This window comes from Calidris pugnax, unplaced genomic scaffold (genome assembly GCF_001431845.1).
Source record: "Calidris pugnax isolate Ruff unplaced genomic scaffold, ASM143184v1 scaffold8, whole genome shotgun sequence".
Taxonomy (NCBI): Eukaryota; Metazoa; Chordata; class Aves; order Charadriiformes; family Scolopacidae; genus Calidris; species Calidris pugnax.
In genome coordinates this window covers 4372198-4394419 of record NW_015090830.1, presented here as the reverse complement: position 1 = coordinate 4394419, position 22222 = coordinate 4372198, and the positions used below count along the sequence as shown (strand labels likewise).

The 22222-nt window shown below is 36.2% G+C and overlaps 1 protein-coding gene across 1 annotated transcript in view; it reads left to right on the top strand.

Moving 5' to 3' along the window:
* DNAH5 (dynein, axonemal, heavy chain 5) overlaps positions 1 to 8905 on the top strand; it is a 119161-nt gene extending 110256 nt beyond the window's left edge. The window contains exons 74-79 of the mRNA XM_014940732.1: positions 397 to 600; positions 1221 to 1436; positions 2854 to 3066; positions 4448 to 4600; positions 6929 to 7160; positions 8442 to 8905. Coding sequence (XP_014796218.1) covers positions 397 to 600; positions 1221 to 1436; positions 2854 to 3066; positions 4448 to 4600; positions 6929 to 7160; positions 8442 to 8593 — 1170 coding nt within the window. The 3' untranslated portion in view covers positions 8594 to 8905. The remainder of the gene's footprint in view (positions 1 to 396; positions 601 to 1220; positions 1437 to 2853; positions 3067 to 4447; positions 4601 to 6928; positions 7161 to 8441) is intronic.
* Positions 8906 to 22222: the final 13317 nt, after the last annotated feature.

Below are 22222 nucleotides of genomic sequence, written 5' to 3'. Positions count from 1 at the left end.
CATAAAGAAGTTGGAAGTGGCTTTAAATGACTGTGTAAGAATTCCTCTTACACTCCTCACTTTCATATAGTCAGTTGTCATATAGAGATATGTGGCAGATCACTTTGTGATCGGCATTTTAAGTGAAGTTGAAAGCATGATTGGAATGTAGCTGTATCCCTCTTGCCCAGATGCTGGAATAGCCTCCTGAATTAGTTGTCAATGAACTCTATTTTGAAAAATCCCTGAAGGTGTTCTGGGAATATAGGCTTATAGGAAAAAAGAATAGTAAGAAAATAACTTTCTTCCAAAAGGGACAGAAATGCAGGAATATCTATTGTTTTTACTGAGGGAGGTGTAAGTAGGTGAGAAGAGGATTAGCTTTCTAAAAAGTCAGTGCTTTCTGCTTCCTTTTAGGGGATCTCTTGGAGTACTGTTTGTTACATGATAGGTGAGATCCAGTATGGTGGCCGTGTGACAGATGACTATGACAAAAGACTCATGAACACATTTGTAAAGATTTGGTTCAGTGAAAATACATTCAGTCAGGAATTCAGTTTCTACAAAGGATACAGCATACCCAAATGTACCGTGATAGAGCAATACCTTCAGTACATACAGGTTAGTAAATGAAAGCTTTTCAACACAAAAAATCCCAGTTCACTGGTTTCTCACAAGTTTCTGAATCCTTGTATTTTGTCTTTTCTTATGAGTACCTGTATTTTGTCTTCTACTTACAAATTCTTTATTGCTTTCTAACAGTCTGCACATCTATTAGTGACAACTAACTGTAATCATCAATGTTACAATTGTCGTGACAGAAATAATTTCTTTTTCATGTGATTTGCTTGGAGGACATACTTGAAGGCATACAGTCATTACAGAGGGCAAAGAAAGGAGTCCAGACATTGGGTAGAACCTCACAGAAACAAAAAGTGTAGATACATGAAAGTACAAGATTACTATTAAAATAGTATATAGGGGTTAAAACTGAATTTGTTGTTAATATTGGTGTGATTTGGGCTGTGACATGACAAACAGATCACAGCAAGATATTTGCCCTACGACTGTTTGAAGAGATGTAGCCTCTTATTTAACAATGTAGGGGTGGTTTTTTTGTTTGTGTTTGCTATTTGGTTTTGTTGTGTATGTTGCTGTCTGTTTGGTTTTTATTATTTTTTATTTTTAATAATTAGCTTAAAAATCCATGTCCAATTGTACCTTTATATTTTACTATGTAGAGTCTTCCTGCTTACGACACACCAGAGGTGTTTGGTTTGCACCCTAATGCGGATATCACTTACCAAAGTAAACTTTCCAAGGATGTATTGGACATCATCCTCAACATTCAGCCCAAAGATAGCTCTGGTGGAGGAGGTGAAACCCGAGAGGCAGTTGTAGCCAGACTGGCTGATGATATGCTGGAAAAACTTCCTGCTGATTATGTACCATTTGAAGTGAGTTAATGAAATTCTGTCAAAAACAGTTGCTCCATCTTGTTTTGTGTGGACAAAAAAAAAAGTTATTATATTAATTTTTTTAAAAGCATGTCTGAATTCATTCATACAGGCAATACTTCAAAAACATATTTTAAAGAAGTCTGATCAGACTCTTAACATTTATAATGAAGTCACTAAATGTGCACTGAAGTGCTTTTGTAAGAGCTTTTTGAAAACATTAAACTACTTAATGCTTAAATTGTCATTTGAACTACAGGGGAGGTAGGATCATCAGCTTTTAACTAAGGTTGTTGACACTGTAGAGAACTGAGGTTGTGTTGCATGTGCGTGCATGTTTCTAAAAGTATTACAGCTTTAACATATGTATTTGGGATTCAGCTTACACCCTGAAGATATTTTTAGGTTGCTTTCTTCTTGAGTGAAATGAATGCTGAAAAGCTTGTCAAGTGGTAGATTTCGCTGATTGAAGCATAGTATTAATATCTCAGGATCCATATTAACACATAATAGCCTATGTAATTATATTCTTAATGGACACCTACTGCCTTGCAGCTATTTGTTTTCTGAAATAGCAACTTTCCGTCTGTTTGTTGGAGATGGAATGAGTCTCAAGGTGAGAGGAGTTTCTGACAGAAAACATTTACCGATGACTAGATACGTAGGTACTCCAATTGACTGCATTCTGTGTCTCCATCCTGGAGACTACAATTTAATTGGGTCTTTGGACAATTTGTTTCAGAGTCTTTCCATAATTCTTAGTTATCCCTTGGAGCCCCAGAATTTTAGGATACTGACATTACAGCTCTTCCCAGGTGAGGCTGGTTATGAGCTTCAAATGAACGAGAGAAAAATGCTTGTAAAATAATGAAGGTTCCTGTATTTCCTATATCAGGGGTTGCTGAACTTTTGTGTTTCATTGTATTTGCGAAAGCTTAAAAGTAAGTGAAATTAGTTATGTCAGTAATAAAGCATTTACAACGCTTTTGTTATGAAATAGATGTGAATCACCCCAATGTGTCATCAAAAAGAAATTCACATCCATGTTTATACTTTAACAGATTCCCAAAGTAGCCACCTCCTCATGTAAGCAGTAAGATGTTTTATTAATTAGATAATTTGCCTGCCATCTCCTCCTTGAGGAGAATATTTCTTATCCTTAGTCTTCTGCTATTTTGCTTACTCTTTAATGGAGGTTAGCATGAGAATCCGATACAAGGCTAGGTGGCTTATGAATGCCAAATTTCAGGGTGCTGAGCTATGAGAAGGAGCAAGGAAACTTGTACAATCTAATACCCTTTTCTCTGTTTTTATACAGAAATAAGTTTCCCTTATTTGTGGTATGCTTATGAGTATAGATTCTCTTCAGGTACTCATGTCATATATATCTGAAGGATCTTTGGTGTTCTACCTACAGGTAAAAGAGAAGTTAAAGAACATGGGACCTTTTCAGCCTATGAACATATTTTTGCGACAGGAGATTGAACAAATGCAGAGAGTTATTTCCTTAGTGAGAAGCACTCTGACTGACCTAAAACTTGCCATTGATGGGACAATTGTTATGAGTGAAAATCTGAGGGATGCTTTAGACTGCATGTATGATGGAAGGATTCCTGCTAGCTGGAAAAAAGTAGGTGTACATCACTTGTTTTGTAAGGAAGAACCCCATTATTTCTCTCAAGCTAGAATAAAATACTAGACATACAGTGAACACTTTTTTTCAAACACAAGTGTTAATGGGGACTCTGCACCTGCTAGAGTAGATTTTGGGCTAAAATAAAAAATAGAAATGAATGTGGGAGATACAGGCATTTCCCAGTTTAACAGCCTCTTGCATTTTGTCAGGATAAAAAGCCAGAGAGAAGAGAATAATTTAAAACATGATGATGAATTTCAAAGAAACGGCACCCACACTACTGGACTACACTGTTGCTATTTTTTGAGATTAAGATTTGTAGTCACAGAATCACAGAATAGTAGAGGCTGGAAAGAGACCTCTAGAGATTGTCTAGTTTAACCCTGCTTCTGAAAGCAGGGTCAATTAGAGCAGATTTCCCAGGACTCTTCAGAATCAAGAGTCCACAACCTCTCTAGGCCACCTGTTCCAGTGTGTGATCACTCTCACAGTAAAATACAACCAACCACCAACCGATCAAACAAAAACACTCTTAAGTTTAAATGGAATTTCCCACACTTCATCTTGTGCCCATTGCCTCTTCTCCTACTAGTGACGAGGATCTGGCTCCATCTTCTTCCAATCTCCACACGTGAAGTATAAACATTCATAATATCCCCTCTGAGCCTTCGCTTCTCCAGGCTAAACGATCCCAGCTCTCTCAGCCTCTCCCTGTAGAAATTGTTTTCAGGAACAACTAGAGCTTTTAATGGCAACTGATGGAAAGAAAAATGGGGAGGGCTTTTTGTATTTGCTTATTTTGTTTGTATTTTTCAATACAATTGAAATATTTTTTGTATTTTTGTGTGTATTTTTCAATAAAAAAGTGTTTTCAAGGTATAAAACCTAGATCAAAGCAGATGTTTCGCAAAACAAGTATGATACAACTATTCAAAGAAAAAAAACATCATTAATCTTCACAGTCCAAGCTCAATTTTCCTTAGCTGTTTTCAGAAAAAACAGAATAGTTTTAGAATAAATCCTGTTATCTTAATGCGTTCACATTGAAAGACGTGTAGACAATATTTCTTTCTAGTTAAGCTATCTAATTGTGCAAAAATGTCATAAAATGGACAATTACCACAGGGACTATTAAACATGTCTAAATGGAATGGTAGGCCTGAATTTGAATAGAGAAAAAATTTGCTTCAAGTTTCAGTGGGATGCAACATTTATCTATCAGCTTTAAAGTTAAGATATAAAAAATGACCTTTAAATATGCTTTGCTAATACTGTGTTATTTACTACCTTATGAGGAATTACATTGACATGAATATGATGTTTTAAAACTATTGAATAAAATTTAAAAATGAACACACAGTTTTACTACTTTTAGGCATCTTGGGCTTCCAGTACACTTGGTTTCTGGTTTACTGAGCTTCTAGAAAGAAACCACCAGTTTTACAATTGGATTTTTGAAAGCCGACCAAACTGCTTCTGGATGACAGGGTTTTTTAATCCTCAAGGATTTTTAACTGCAGTGAGGCAGGTAGGTAAATTGTGCTTAAAGTCTCACTCTGATTATTCTTTGACATACTTTAAAAAAAAATTAAAAATTGTGTGATGAAGTTTAAATTGTACACATGGCACCATCATGTCAGCAGGGAAGATACATGACTGCATAACTGTCTAACATTGCCTGAGTGAAGTGGTGTTCTTCTGCACATGCTTTTTCAGTATATCAACCACTATGTGTTAAAATATATTTCCTATTTTGACCGAGCCCCATGTATGCAGGGGCTACATTACGACATTATTAAGGTAGGCTGGAGAGGTAACATCTCATGTTACGATTGAGATATCCCTGAGAAGAGGTGTTAAGCCCATGAATTTATTTTCCTTTTTTTCCTCCCTTTTTGTCTGTGTTCAGTACTTACCTGGCTGGAGACTTGCTAGAACAGCTTATTTAGAATTAGTCTTAAACCACACTTCTGCAGTTCAGTAGCTGATTCAGTCTCTTTTCATTAAGTGGGAAAGAGTTTCCTTTATTAATGCATACTAAGTATGAATTATTTATTAATGTGTTTTTCTCTGTCAACTTGTTGATTGTGTTGGTTGCTCAGCATGCTAGTTGCATTTGACAAGTGAGCTACTTTATACTTTAAAAGGAGGCAATAAATACCTATGTTGTTTGACATAAGGGGATGCATTGGAGACAATAATTGTTGGGAATCTGTAAAATTGGTAAAGAATGCTCAGGTGGGAATCCAATGGAACCTTAGAAAAAAGCTAACATTTCGAGGAGCAAATGAAGATTTGCAGAGAAGGAAAATCTACTCTCTTGCTCAGAGGTCTGGGTAATGTAGTCTTTGGCTGTCAATCTGATGTTCAAATTGGTGACCAGTTTCTACTAACATTGCAGGCACATAGCCTTGGAATTATAATTATATAACAAGATATTTCTTTTGAGTAAACAGTCCTAAACTGTCCTAATTTTCTTTTGGGCCCAAGCTTATGAAAAAGGTTTCGTAGCAGGATCTGAAACAGTTGTAATCTGTAGAATTTTTCTGGTTCCTGTCCTGGTTCTGGTGAGGATAGGCTTAATTTTCACAGGGACCTAGGACGGGACACAGCCAGCTTGGCTGACCCAAAGTAGCCAAAATGTATTCAGTACCATGTGATGCCATGCCCAGTATATAACAGGGAGCTGGCAGGGCAGGGGTCAGAAATTGTCTCTTGGGAGCAGGCTGAGCTTCTGGTTCTGGTTGGAGAGCTGTGTTTTGTACACATAATCGTGTTTTGTACATTCCTCTCTCAGTGTTATTGTTGTTTTTCTCTTTCCTTCACCGTTCTGTTAAACTTCCTTTATCTCAAACCACAAGTTTTGACTTTTTCTTCTGATTGTACCCCGATCCCTCTGCTGGTGGGAGAGCGAGTAAGAAGACTTCTTTTTTGCCAGGTGGGATAAAACCATGACAGTTCTCTAAAAAGATAATTTGGATACATAACAATCCAATATCCCAAGTGAAAACCAAAGTGACTTTCTGGGCTTTGCTCTGTGGTGGAACAAACATAAATGAGAGATAAAGATCTTAAATGATCATTGAACTATAACCCTTCCGCTCTTTTAAAACAGCTAATTAACTGCAGTATGGGACAAACATTAATTCCAGTTACTTCAGTCTAAGATATTGGTAAACATTTGCAAGACGGGTAAAACTTAGGTCTGGCATAATTTAATGGTATGGCATAGTAAGGGATTGGGCGAGATAAAGGAGTGTTGTCCAGTGTACTAACTAAATTTGAAGTATATGTTGAATCTTAAACATATCAATCTCCAAGTGTTTTCTGTGGTTTTTTTGCAGTCTCTTTATCTAGCTTTGGAGCTGGGTGAGTTTTACTCATTATTAAGAATACAGTTAATGAAGAGTATAGGTACAGAAAAAGGAAGGTAACCCCAGAAAATATGCAGCAAATTACGCATTTTGATTCTATTATTGGAACTGTTTTGCTTAGCACATGCAGTTAATGTTTTCTCATCTCACGAAGGCTGTCAAATTTCCATATTTGCAAGAGACAGTTACCATTGGCATTCAGTGTTTGTGTTACTTGATATGGTCTTAATGTATATAATAGAAACATTGAAAATCAAATATAGTGGATAAAGTACTGAAATATTTCTTCCAGTACCATGACATCACTAGCTTAGAGAGAAGTCAAACTGCTGTAAACGTGGATAACATATAAAGTTAAGTTTTTTGGTATTGAAGAGTATAAGTTGTGACCATGCAAATACTTTCCTAAAAAATGCTTGGGTAAAAAAGGGTCTGTGCACATGTGAAAATGTAACCTCCATACTTTTGTCTATTTTGGGCAGGAAATAACAAGGGCTAACAAAGGATGGGCTCTTGACAGTGTAGTGTTGCGCAATGAGGTCACTAAATGGATGAAGGATGATATCACAAGCCCTGCCTTGGAAGGTGTCTATGTGTATGGGCTGTATTTGGAAGGAGCTGGGTGGGACAGAAGAAACATGAGACTGACTGAATCTAAGCCCAAGGTGCTCTTCGAGATGATGCCGGTTATAAGGATATATGCAGAGAATAACAGTAAGTAACTGTATTGTAAAGGATGCTATTTTGAGAGAATATAATGTAAATTTTTATTCAACTGCATGGAAGTCTTTTTGGCTGTTCGTGAGGCTGTCACTATTCATTGTGTACATACTGAGTCTTTTCCAACGGGGGAAACTTCCCAGTGTTCCATATAAAACGAGCCTTCAGCCTTCCTTGACAATAGGTACTTTTTTTTTTTTTTTCAATATTTGAATATGTCTCTACCTTCTTGTCTTAGTGGTGTTAATAGCTTTTTAAAGCCATTACATGAGGTGATCTCTGCCTGCTCTGATGAACATGCTTGCATTCAGTCTTCCATTGACAATACGTGTCCTAGATTGAAATCAATGTTTATATACATAAACTCTGTAACCCAAATAACCTCTTTCCAATGTCCCCAAAACGAATGTAATTTATATAAATATAAACATATATATAAAAAAGCATGTATAATGTAAGTTATTTATAGGTAATGTTATATATGTAACATGTATATTTATAAAAATGCATATTTTTTTTTTTCTGGGCAAGGCTATGTTTGAGCTAACAGAAGCAAGAAAGAGCTGGAATGAGGTGGTAGAAGGTGTTTTGTCTTTGAGACAGAAAAGGACTGTGATAATGGAATATAGGAATATAGGAAATGCTGTTGAATAGGGATGTAAAATAGGATAGGGCTATCCGCTGTCAAATGTAAAATTGGAAATTTCTGTTGAAAAGCATTCCACCTTCAAAAGCATAGCCTGCTTCCGTGCTATTTTGCCCAGTTTTTGTGTAGTTGGTCTTTCATAAGAGGAATGAAGCCAAGATGCTAAATAGTGAATACTGAAGTATTATGTCAAGACTACTGTCCTAATTCTACATTGAAGAAATTGACGATTTGTATTCTGAAATAGTAAATGCATTTCAAAATACATTGTTCAAAATAGGGCATTTTTATTTTGACACATTAGTGATATATTCAGAAGTAATATTCAATATTGAACTATTAATAATGCTAATTATGCTAGAGTGTCCATTTACATTCCTTGCTACATCCAGTTCCTAAGTGCTTATGTTAAATAAACCTACAGGAATTTCAAGCTGTATGTGGCCTTCAGTTGCCAGTAACACAGTAGCAAGCAGTGTTGAGAGTCAAGTAAGAGTTTTCTTTGGTGGTGATGGAGAGCTCTGTGCTATTGAACTTCGATTCCGTTTTACATTTGCCTTATGTGCAGTCCCTTAGAGCCCTGTTTTTTCAACCTAGTTTCATTGTTTATGTCTATTCTGTCTTCTCAGCTTCAAAAGATCCACGTCTGTATTCATGTCCAGTCTACAAAAAGACCATTCGAACAGATATGAATTACATTGCTGCTATGGATCTTAAAACCCTTCAGCCTCCAGAGCACTGGGTACTGCGTGGGGTAGCACTTCTGTGTGATGTCAAGTAATGTTAAAAAAAGGTTTCTAAGAGTTCTTTTCTGTTTTTAAATTAAACATCAATATGTAGTTAGCTATACAATGGATCACTTCTAAAATGATATTTTCTAAGTCATAGACTCCATTATGGTACTTTTAGAAAATTGTTCTCAATATACCTCAGCAATAGGCTTGTAAATACTATATCTCAGAGTGATGTTAAATTTGGTAAATAGATTGAAGTATTACCTTCGGTGTCTTGACAAACCATGACAAATATTTAGTGTTCCACTCTCTCTATTGTGTGCTTAATTTTACCTTGAATAAAGATTAATAGACTTGAATGTTGCTACTTTTCAGTGGTAAATATGCTTGTACTGGAACTCGTCTTCAAGTAGCTAAATGCAAAGCTTTTTTTGTGTGTGTGTGTATATGTGTGTGTATCTATGGAAAACGAAGCTCAATTGCTTATTCACATTAGTTAATATCCCTCAAGATGATGTTCCAAGACTTATCTCCGAGCTGATAGTTTCTAGTTTGCTTGCTGCCTAAATAAGGAAGGTGAGACTGGAAAAATAGCACACCAGTTTCACCACTTGGAGGTCAATTTCATTGTGTTGCATAGGAAAACAAGCATTTGACAGCTGCCAGAATTCCTTACTATCTGGTTCATGACTCATAAATATGTAATGGATAGGAAAAAATAGTTCCATAAGAATGCATGGATATTTTTTCATGTGCTAGTACAGTAGAGTTGGGTCAATCTTCATCAAGGTAATTAGTTTTATGACATCAATTTTAGCTTTGTTTCTGCTCTAATTCTGCAGTGTTGTGGTTTTATATATTATTTGCTCCCCCCTCTTTCTCCTTTTCTACTTCTGTGCTGCAGCCATTTTGGTGTCTCAGCTAGATAAAAAACTTTTCACGTGGGAATCCATCTTGAGACACATGTTATCAGCTCCATTTAGCTGAACACGTCAAGCACACTTATTTAACCACCAAAAAAGCCAGTGTGTTTTTGTTGAGTCAAATAGATAATCTTAGTGGTCAACTAGTTATTCACAATAACCAGTGCTCCAGCAGAGGAAGCAGAAAGAACCAGTATTTCTGGTCCGTATGTCGTACATAAATGCTGCAATGGAGAAGGTCTTTTCAATTTCATGTCAAATCAACACATGGAATTTGAAGGGTGCATTCATTAGTTTATTACATAGACATTCCCAATGTATCCTGTGCCTAAAGCTAGTATTTAAAAAAAATAAAAAAAGTTATTGGAAGGCAGCATAATTGTCTTTGTGTTTTAGTGGAGACTTCAGCATTCATTTCTACAGTCAAATCAGCTATGAAACTTAGGTGGAACATTGATTGTGCTTGAAACCCTAGTTGTAGAGGTCTTTCCATGGTCTTTCCACCTTAGAATTTTTTTTTTTTTTTAACATCTCATAGTGAAACAAATGAAATGTATGAAAATCTCCTTCAGGAAATATTTTTAATTTAGACATGGCATAAAATAAAATATAAGATGGGAGGGTTTAATTGTTCTTTACTGTGCCTTGGAGCATCATACTCAGACTTTCAGGAGATCCTCCAGGTGCTCATTGGAGTTCTAAGTTGCTGTGGACTTTCCCCAAGACCTTCCTCTCTGAATGAGATGCACATACATTGTCCTTGTCCAAGGCATTCACACTGAGAATTTTCCAGCCACGTACATTTCAAATGCCACCTTTCAAACAGTGGATTTATTGTACCATTATTGCTTTAGGCACAGTGGAGATGTCAAACCCCATGGTAATTCTCAGTGAGTGAACAGTGCACTTTTTTTCAGTGTAATTTTCTGTGAGGATGATGGGGAAAAGGGTAGTTTCCCAAATAAATATGCACTGGTGATCCTAGTTATGCCAAAGACCTTTAGGTTAGTGATGCTGTTGATGCTGGTAGTCACTGTTTTTTCTGTTCTATTAACCCTGTTTCTTAAGAGGTTTGGCATTGGTTCTTCAGGTGTCTGCAAAACCACCAGCAGGAATGGAATGATGAAGCATGGAAAAGTTAAATGAAAAGGTCTTCTGAAACACAGTATCATGTCAGGGGCCAGAGTCCATGACCTTGCTCTCAGAGGGGTTTTCGCTGCCTGGGCTGGGGGACAAGTTGATGTAGGTGGAATTGGACCTGCCTCATTACTACTGACTGGCCTGGCAATTGCTGATCTGTGGCAGACTCTGGTTACCCTCATCAGATCAGGCTCTGCTTTGCTGACTCAACTTTCTGGCATGACCTCAGATTTACCTTGTTATTGCAACCTTATCTAGCAGCCACTGATCTGTTAGTGGACCCTGGTTGCTGTCAGGGTCCTGCTCTGGTTTTCTGTTCAGGTGCTGTGGGACTGTGCCCTTGTCAGAGAGAGCCTGGCCCTGCCCACCCTGCTGTGACTCTTGGCTCCCGCTCTCCTTCCCAAGCAGCCTGCCTTTGCTGCTCTCTGACATATGGCTTCAAACAGGTGAAAAAATGAACTGCTTCTTGTTCATAGCAGAAATGGGTAATAAAATGTTTCTATGGAAAGGAATATCGATAAAATAACCAGCCCTGACGTTTTATAGAACTGGATGTACTTTCTCCGTATTTGGCTCTGCTATTGGTACTGAATGGATTACTCAAGAAAAACCCTTCACAAACATCAATTGTGTTATTATTAAGCATGTAGCATTATAAATTTGAGGGTCTGGAAAAATGCCGAATTACAGAAGATATTTTCTTCTTTTCTTTCTGATATTTGGCACGATAAATACATGTATATTGGAGAATATTTAAAACCAAATGTTATATAAATTTATCTTAGAAATGAATGGTAAAATAATTTTCGGAATAAGGTGGACATTTTAAAGCTTCACCAGAATCCATTGAAATTCCTCATAAATTTTATAAGTACTTTAAAATATGAAACTTAATTTTTCAAATATATGCTATGCTGTGTAGGCTTTACCACTTAGAGGGGTCCTGTCTTCTGAGATTCTCTTCAGAAATACTATTTTCAGAAATACTGAGCTCTGTGCCTACATTCATACTTTTTATAGCTCATAGGTCACTGACATTGAATTTTTTGATATTACTGTTGTGATTTTTTCCACTTTCAGAGATTATAAGGAAGAAGAAAAAGCAAAGTTTTTATCACAGTAGGCAGTACAATTCCAAATTAGCAGTAAGTACAGTTGTCATCATTGCAAAGGACTTTTTTTTAATCAAAAATACATCGTTATGGTATATGTACAAACTGGATTATAAAGTATTTCTCATTCTGAACTATCCTTCATTAAATTCTTTTGATAATGAAATCAGGATTGAGAGCAGCCCTGAAGAGAAGGACTTGGGGGCGTTGGTTGATGTGAAGGTCAACATGAACTGGCAATGTGTGCTCACAACTCAGAAGGCCAACAGTATCCTGGGCTGCATCAGAAGAAGAGTGGGCAGCAGGTCAAGGGAGGTGATTCTGCCTCTCTACTCTGCTCTCATGAGACCCCACCTGGAGAACTGCATCCAGCAGTACTTGGGCCCCCAACATAAGAAGTATGTATTACTGCATATGCTCCACTACTACTAGCTTTTCCTCAAACTACTGTACTGCCTTTTTCTATACCTTTTGTTCTTATAATAAACTTAAAACACCCAGTGTAAGTGATAATGTATTTTGTGTTTCTGTGTATTAATGTAGAGAAAGGAAAACGAGAATCTGGGATTTTATAATGAAACAGTGAATACATGTTGCCAATCTCAATTTGCCTGTGAAGTCTGCACATAGTAAAAATTTCCTGGCATTTACTTGCACATTGAATCTTTTAAACAAATATCTAAAACTAAGAACTATTGAACCAAACACTAGAAAAGCTGGTAGAAGAAAGAGTGGGAAGAAAAATATGGTTAAAATATTTTTCAGTTACAGCTATCATTTGCAATGGATACTACCCTTTAGCTTTTTGGTGAAGCTATTATTCACATCGCAGTCACTGAGAACTGAAGCAGTTATTTTAGATTTTGCTGTCAGAGGGTCTGAGATATCCTACTTTGGCAAGAAAAACAACAGATGTTTGCTGATGTAAAAACATGATTTTTTTTTTTTTTTGGAGGTGCTATCTTAGAACAAGAAAATTTACACACAAAAAAGGCGAGTTAGAGAACTGCAACCTTCTGTGGAAAGACCTTAATGTGGTTTAACAGAAGGCAACATAACTTAAGACACTGTTTTTACATGAATTGCTTACAAATAACCAAGTTTTCTGTTTCTCTGTTAAACCACCACAGGAATGGCAGCCAATATATACAGCTCCTCCCCCAAAGCCTCTTCCCCACCAGCTCGTATCACTTGAGTATAAAAGGTATAGTTTTTTGGAAAAACTTAACCTGGAACATCTTTTCCTGTGAACTGACCTTACTGTATCATATGTCACATTACACTTCCCTCTACTGAAGTTGAATTAGTTCCTATCTACCTCATTTGCTCTGAATGAACTGTGATTCCAGCAAAGTAATAATAGAGGGAAGGGCATGGGAAGTGGTTCATCTTTCAGTTTCTTTTCTAATCTCACAAATATGTACTTAGAAAGTAAGTGCTGACTTATAATGAAGCTCTTTAGGACTATACAAGATTGTGACAAGAGTGTGAGCAGACAGAATGTCTAGAAATGCTTTGTGAAATTAGATGTGTTCAATACATCCCCTTTTTCTGAGTCATCATTTGCAAAAATAAATTATTTTATATTAACTTTGGGTACTTAAAGGAGGCTTATAACAAAAAAGTTGGGGAAAAATTTCTTAGTTGGGCCTGCTGTGACAGGACAAGGGATAATAGGCTTAAATTAAAAGAGGGTAGATTTAGACTAGATACAAAGAAGAAATTTTTTACACTGAGGCTGGTGAAACACTGTAACACATTGCCCAGAGAGGTGGTAGATGCCCCATATCTGGAAACATTCAAGGTCAGGTTAGATGGGGCTCTGAGCAACCTGATGTGGTTGAAGATGTGTGCCTGCTTATTGCAAGGGGGTTGAACTAGATGACATTTAAATGTTCCCTCCAGCCCAAGCGATACTATGAGTCTATAACTTGCATAAACTAATATTGTTTCATTTAAAATGTCTTGCATAAAATGTGCAGATGAGAAAAAAAATAATAATAATTTCAACTAAAGCTCAAATGACTTTGTGCCTTTAAAGAAAAATATTTATTTTGTTTATAAAATAAGTTGCTTTGCATTTATTCTTGACAGTAGGTTTTGGAATAATAAAGCTCGAATATGTATATCATAGAATAGTTTTCATTTTAAGGGTTTAGAAGATATTTTAGAATTCTGGAAAATAGTGAGCCAACAAAGAAGGAACTTTTACAAAATAAAAGTATAAATCACTGAACACTTAAAGTATATTTTTCCTTTTTGCATTTGTTCTCCAAATTCTGCAGAGTAATACTTACTTCCCAAGGGCAAATAAAGCTGTTTTTTATCCTTCTGAAGCAAGACATCTCAGGTGAGTTATGTTTGAAGTTTAGTGTGTTTGTTATTTGGATAAAGTGAGAAGTTAATTAAGAAATACATGATCTATGCATAACAGGAGAAATTTCACAATAGGAGGATGTATGACAGAACATAATGGAAATGAAATCCTTATGAAGAAAAATGCTGATTGGTGATCTTTGGATTGCAAAAATATGATCAACTGGAGTTAGTGTTACACTGTGTTATGTCAGCACAATAAAAATTATGTTTGATTCGCACATACTGAATGAGAAATTTAATACTGAGTAGAGCTTTGTTTTTAGGTAGGTTTGAGTGAGTCTCCTCCTTTTTTATCCTTTTGAAAAAAACTAAAAATGATAATGATAATGTTTGTTGTTTTCACTGGATGAGCAGTGGTTTCTAGTCTTTATTATATTGAAATAGCCAGATAGAAAGCCAGGCCCTGGAAATATGACCCCTATGTTTGGTGTATGAAGCCTTGTACAGCCAGAGGTCTTCTCAGAATACTATTCAATGAATAGAGCACTCTTTTTCACTATGCGTTGACTGATTTCTTGTGTTTAAGAAGAAAAAAGCCTGGGGGGAAAAGGAATGGTGAGGGTTATGTGAGAAAGCTGGGGTGGATCATAATTGCCTCAATATTTTATTGTAAATTCTATTTATTGAACTAGTTTTATTTTAGGGAAACTGCTCTCTAGGTCTGTTACTTGTAACTAGTATTACAGAACAGTTGAGATTGGCAGGTTGGCCTCTGGAGGTCATCTGTTCAAAACCCCCTGCTCAAGGAGAGTCACCTAGACCAGGCTGCCTAGGACTCTGTCCAGACAGCTTTTGAATTTCTCCAAGGGTGGAAACACCAAAGCCTCTCTGGTCAACCTGTGCCAGCTCTCAGTCACCCTCACAGTAAACAAGTGTTTCCTGATGATCAGAGGGAACCTCTTGGATTTCAATTTATGCCCATTGCCTCTGGTTCTGTCACTGGGCACCATCAAAAGTGCCTGGCTTCCCCTTCTTTACACCTTCCCATCAGGTACTTAAACACATCAATAATAGATCCCCAAGCCTTCTCATCTCTAGGCTGAGCAGTCCCAGCTCGCTCAGACTTACCATATGGGAGAGAAGCTTCAGTCTGTCATTATCATGGTGGCCTCTCTCTGGACTCTTTCCAGTATCTCTGGAGATTTCTTTATGGTAGATTTCTAAGAGTTGGCGTACATATGATTCCTAAATATGCATGTGTTACGAGAAAATGGATTTTAAATACAACAGGATAACTGGCTTGCTGTTCCAGTTTGTGTACTGTTGTGCTTTTACCAGAAGCATTTATTCAAATGGATCTAAAATGTATTCTGTATGAAGAGATGGTGTGCCTGCCTCTTTAGTCTGTTGAAGGCATTGCTGGTTGGCTGCATTGTAGTGAAATTTGGTAAATTTTCTGATGGTTTTTTTTTTTTTTTTATATAAGATTACAAAATTTCACTTTGTTTGTAATGTTACATGTGCATTGAACTACAAAACAGTTCCTGAGGCTGGCAATATGTTATGCAGGTGCTGGATGTTAGACATGTAGAGTCTACTTCTGCTTTTCTCATAATAGATATGAAAGTTTCAGGCACATATTGTGTTTTCAATTATCGTATCAAATCTTTGAAAATTCTGTTACCATTCCAAATTCTCTTGATGACTTGTTTGCGTGTTAGATTCATAGTGCCTATGGCTATATCAAAAGCAGCAGCATTTGACAGTTTATGTTGAGGAACTGGGGGCATCTGGAATTAAGTTCTCAGTGAATTTAATCACACCTTTTTTGTTTCTTTTTCTAGTATTGGTGCATTGGGAATATGGAAATCAAGTATTCAAGTATGTTCCAAGGATTATATTGTTGGTATTTGTAAAAGCTCTGACAGTGAAAAGAATAGAAACAATACAAATGTCTTTACTTTTAGACAGCTCAGGCTTTAGTGCCATGTTAGTTTGTCTTGTACCTTGTGGGTTTTACAAGCCAAGCTGTGGCAATGGGACAGGCAAGAAAAAACATCATCATGCTTTTTCTCAAGAAGAAATTGTTCCTTGCATTAAGTGGAGATAAGAGAGATCTGAAGAGGGATCAAGACAACCAAAATGAGAATAAAGCACTTTCTGTAATTCATCTAAACAAGGTTAAGGCTCAGGGATAAAAGCTTTTGAAATAAAAGCAGCTCTGCTCCTGAACTTCTTAAATAAAATAATCTTGCCTGGCCTGGTTTCTCTTCTCACTTTTTTTCAGTGGGAATATATGATTTCCTTGATTATACTATTTAAAACCCATAATTATTGTTGTAAAGGGTAAATGTAAAATTAATAATTTCGTATGTATCAATTACAATTAATACACATCTTAGTGAATGACATATTAAATGGTCCACTTTTTTTCATTAACTAATAACAATAATCTTTTACAACTCAGTCCAAAGCAAGTTATGGAAAATACTAAATGTGTATAGAGCAAAAGCATAATTTTAATAAAAAGAAAAAATTTTGCATTAAAGTTTTAATTTGCCTTTTGATGACAGGGATTTCATTTGGAATTTAGCGATAGAAAAATCACTTACTTAGGAACGTAAAGGTAATTGTTTATTGAGTTGTACATTAGAGTTTGATTCTGAAATTTATCATGGATAAAGGTGAAATACATCATATGGTAGTGTTGGACCTATAAGTCAAAAATCAATTATTCAATTCAATCACACTTAAACATAGTTAATAAAGTGTATATTATCCTTATAGACAAATAATTGCAACTTTCAAAAAGCTGCTTAAACACTAAGGCTTTAAATAAGTTCTAGGTCTAAATGCTCAAATATACTATTTGTAATACAGTTGCAAGGCAAATTTATATAAAACACTGATGTTTCATCTGAATAGTTTTATCTTTCACTGATAACTGGTAATCTTACATGAAAATCCAAGTTATAGACATATAGTTATAAGTGTTTCAGACATAATCTGCTTTTTAGTCTCAGAGGTTCAGCAGTCAGAATGTGAGTGTTAAAATGATAATCCTGGAGCATTTTTAAGTGCACTCTCTTCTCTAGCTGGAAGTATTTATTTTTATTATTCTGCCTTGGAGAAGGAAATAAAGCAACTGAACTTCCTATTTAAATGTGGGATTATGCTCTGGCTGGCTGAAGTGCCTAAGCCAAGATAACGGGCTGATGAGGAAGGAAAGTAGCAGCGACTGTTTTGGTACCACAGTGGACAGCTTGAGTGGTGTCTGGGAAGAGAAGCACATCTACTGTCATGAGCATTGTAAGAAAAGTGCACCCTGTAGGCACTAGTTAATTTCTCTCAGTAACAAAAGTGTGTATTGTCTAGAGTTTTGTAGTCATATTCAGCCTATGGAATCCCTAGCAGCTGTTAAATTTATAATACAAAGTACTACATAGTGTTTGTTTTAGTGGCTTTTTTTTATATAAGTGAAGTTAAGATTAAATACCTTAAATTTGTTATACTGAAAGTTTAGAGCAACACAACTTTCTGCCTAGGTGTTTTTAAGCATCTGGATGTTTGTGCATTTTGTAAGATTTTAGTTACTTAAACCATGTATTTCAGAAAGACAGATAGTAAGTTCTTTTAGTGAAATGTAAAAATCCCTGACCAGCAGCTCTCAGGAGACTAACTTACATGACAGTTGGTAGCAGTATGTATTCTCCCATGTTTTTATGCAAGACTAATGATCCCGACATTTTGGAACCATTTTTCAGGGAAGTAAAATGCAGTCTTATTCATCATTATCAGTGGTGTTAGGTTCAGTTGTTCAATTTCTATTTAAAGCAGGAGGTTGATATTTAAAAAGAAATAAATTGTTTCTGTGTCCATTGTAAGTTTCAGAATTCCTTGATAGCAGAAAATGCCATATCATCTAACTGATGCCTGTTTCCTAGGCAATATTAAGCCACTTCAGTGAAACTGAGAATCTCATGTGAAATTGCCATTCTTCCAGACTAAGCCAAGGATAAAGTGACATGGTAATACTATTGTAATGATAGGATTAGGTTTGAATTAATTTTGAGACCATAATGAGTTACTTGTAGTCTATATTTTACATTAAAAGCAAACAAAAAAGGAGCTGTTAGCTGGAAGCTACCAGCACTGAGATATTCCAGTTAACTATGTGAGGGGAAAAAAGGGAAAAGATGGAATTCACCATCTTTTATTTGAGTCAACCATCCTTTTAAAAGGTATTTAGGGTGGGAGGGAAAGGCTTTGACTAGTACTTCTTTTCATTGTGTTTCTTTTCCCTTTCTCCTCTTTACCATTGTCCCAATTTTTAACATTTCATCAGTATTATAGTGTTCTCTGAGCTGATATACGAGTCAGCACCCTGCTGAATCACAGACATGGCCATGTAAAATATTTCACTGCAAGTGGAATGAAAAGAATGGCCGCTCTGTTACCATCTCTCTTTTCTAGGAGCTTGTATGCCTGAAGCTGTTTGAGCCAAGGCTCGCTAGGTGTCAGCAAAGTAGCCCAGAAAAAAGCTGTTTTCTCTGAGAATTAAAAAAGGAAGTGACTGTTAAAACTTCATGCATGTAGGAGAAATTCTAAAGCATATTAGGCTGTTGTTTCATTTCAAGTTAACCTAACCCAGAGTACCACTGTTATTGTGCTTTCTGTGCCATTAGCTCTGTTTTATTTCATAGTCAAACTGCTTTCTGTACATAGAAAGTATCATCTGTGTGTCTAGGGAACAGTGACTGCATGCTGAATTTCAGGCAGTAAATGAGAAAGACTATGAGTTAGAAAAATGATCACACTGTGAACTTTTCAAAATACCCCGTCTGCTTAGACATGACATGTGCAGACTGTCGTCTGTGTGTTACCAGGTTTCATGGTTTCTTATACAGATGCACGGAAGTTATCTTTTTTTTTTTTTTTTTTTATTTCACCTAATTAATAAAATGGGATGAGGTGGAACAAATCCAAAACACGCCTCAGAGTATCTGTCGTCTTCCCTTAGTTCCAGCTTATTAATATCAGACCAGATGGCCCTTGGTATATCAACTCCATTAATCTTACCTCATGAATGTTTTGTTGTTTTTTTTTTTTTTTTTTTTAATTCCACTAATTGATAAAACTTCCCATATTTTCTCTGGCTTTCAGATTGCTTCTGCCATAGAAGATAACAACTGCCTTCTCACTCAAGGCAATTGTGCTTGCCAGCCATTCAGATGTCATCTTCCACTGGCGTGCTTCATTCTGGCTAAAGCTGGGTTCAACAGTGGGTTTTCATTTTATTCCTTGACAAACATTATCTGATAGATCAGTCTCCCTCAGAACTTTGCCTTTTTTTCTCAATACCTTTTTAACATTTTGGCCTACCCTTAGGGGTGTTTGCAAAGGCTTGCCTTGCCACTCAGACAGTTCAGAAAAGCCTTTCTATAATCATCACAAAATTAGCTTTACTTGGAACTACCATAGCAGCAGCCATGGCTTGCATCTGAAGAACAATCAGCTTTTAGTCCATGATATGCAATGAAATGTAACCGATACAATCCATGTGTAGGGTACGCAGTTGTATACATTTCAGTATATATGCATTTATATGTATATGAAAAGTATGGTTTTTAAAGGTTTTGAAATACTCGGTATATGATGCTAATGGGTTTTTTTTTCTTTAGTTTTTAAACAGATGCTTTGGTATCTACATAGAGGCAATTGCTAAGTGGCTTAGGGAATTGTCCATGGAAACTGGAGCGAGCTTCTGTATTTATTTATGGAACTGATTCAGCGTCTGTCCAAGCAGGAAAGCATATATATTGGCTTATTGTGGAGGCTGAAAAGTTCATCCTCTGTCTGATGAAATTTGTTGAGTTAGAAATGTATGATGCTATAACGCAAGAAGTAATGACCTCTGAGGCTCAAGAAAGAGTCTGAATAAAAATTACTTGGCCAAATCTAAGGCTATGCAGCATTAAATATGGTCTGTGAAACTGCTGCATATGAAGCTACTGCAAATGTTCATGAGGCTGCATTGTCTAAAGAAGTAAAGGACTGAATTTAATAATTGTTACCTTCAGATACTTCCTGTTATTTAAGGCTTTAAATTTACTTTTGAAGAGACAGTTTTGAAGATAGTGCTCCATAAAACTACTGCAATGTTTAACTTCTGCTGCATTAGACAGAATTGACCTATTTAAAAGCTATGGATCATATAAGCTTTGTTGTTAGTGTACTAATGTACATAGCACAGAGATTAAATGCTGTCTTTTGCCTTTTCCATATCTGAAACATTTGTCCAGAAACGGAAGAAACCCAGGATGCAATAATTGCTTTGGTAATTCCATAAAGAAAGACATGGGTTTTCTGTTTTCATATGTTTATCATGATTTAAATTGTTTCTTTTTTAACATAAGAAGATGGTTTTTAACATTTATTTTATAAAAAAGGTATCTATCCTAAAAATAAGCAACATAGTATGAAAAATTAGTGATGTAATTGTTGAGAATGTTGACACAAACTCACACCATTTTTACAATCTTTGGAAGAGGGAATCGTCTAGGTCTTTAGCTGTGACTGAATAAGTGGGTAAGTGTAGCTCATAAGAACTGTAAGAATTCTTATAAATTTGTGGCTTTAGGTGTGAACAGCAATACAAGAAAAAAAAAATCTGTATAATTTTCCAGAAATAGCTTTTAAATATCCTGAAAACTACCGCAACTGACTACATGCTTGCTTGCTTGCTTGTTTGTTCAGAAACATGTACTGTCAAGAAGTATGTCTTCACGTTAGGTTAGCTTTTGATAAAATTTATTATTTTCTCAGGTTTGATGTTAGTGTATGGACACTTCCTGCTATAAACTTATCAAATACAGTCAAGTAGCTATACGTAGCATATTGCATTCTGAGGCCTGCACTCTGTGTAAATGAAGTGCATCTATTTTCAGGCTGCTTCAAATTAATCTCCATGAGATTTAAAGGAGGTGTGCTAGTGATAAAAATAATTAACAGTCTTGTTTGCAGATCTCTCAAATACTTTTATAGTGCAGTATTTTTGTGGCCTAAGGTAGGGTTTTGCTGTATGAGTTAGATTTCAAATCATGTCGGTACTGTTCATTATACAATAAAGGGATTTTTAAAAAATCTAACATTGATGCAAGCGCCCTGAATAATAGCAGTGACGGTGCAGTTGCTTTATCTTTCCAACTTTGGAACACCATATGAAATAATTTCTAATATTGTAAGAAATGTTCTAGGGTTATTGTAGAAGCCTGAAATCGATTTTGCTGGCAAATGGAAAACAGGAACAACAGATTGCAAGTGTAGCATGATTGCTACATGATGTCCATTCAGCTTTCGATTCATAGAAACACTATGGTGTCAAAGGTAATATCATTAATTATAGGGAAGGGGCAGGGGTACCCAAGCAAGAGAGTAGCTGTTGCTGAAACTGGACGTGCCAAGCTGGTGAAGTTTCTCAGGGATGGAGCCAATAAGGGACTCACAAGTTCAGTTCATTGATGTGTGTGTTCTGTGAACCTGTCAGTCTTTAGTTTCAGGGATATGATGAACAGAAAGACAGACCCTACAAAATATGTTGTATTATTTTTTTTTTGTGGTGAGCAGCCTTCCATCATCATCTCGGGGGTTTTGTGCTGTGAAGGCACCCCGTCTCGGTCTCATGTGTGTAACTTTGTAGTAGGTAGGCTTTGGAAAGAGAGGGAAAAAGGTCACTGTGGATGAATTGGTTGCAAAAATGAGTCGTGAAGTCTTGACTTGCTTTTAATAACTTTGATTTCTTTAATTTGGTCAACATTACTTTTGTATGTAGAATATGTCTTAAATGCTGCATATTCTGACTTCCTGAACTCTTCAAATTTATTTTGCTGCTTTAGCTAAACAGTCATAATAGAAAATTACAACAGTGGAATAAAATCTTGGATGTTGTGTTCTGAGTGTACCTCTGCTCATAAAAGCATTTATTGAGTTGAATTAAGAGCATGGTTCAGGCCTCTGTTGCTATTGCTTTGAACTGTGTGTGAAAGAGTTTTGTAAAGCTAGATAATTAGGCCAGAGCTGTGTTAACATTGCAGATTGCTTCCTTGGCAGAATGTAAGTCTGTTAACTTTATTTTTATAGACACTCCTTCTACCCCCTCTCCTTCCTGCTCCTCCCTGCTCCT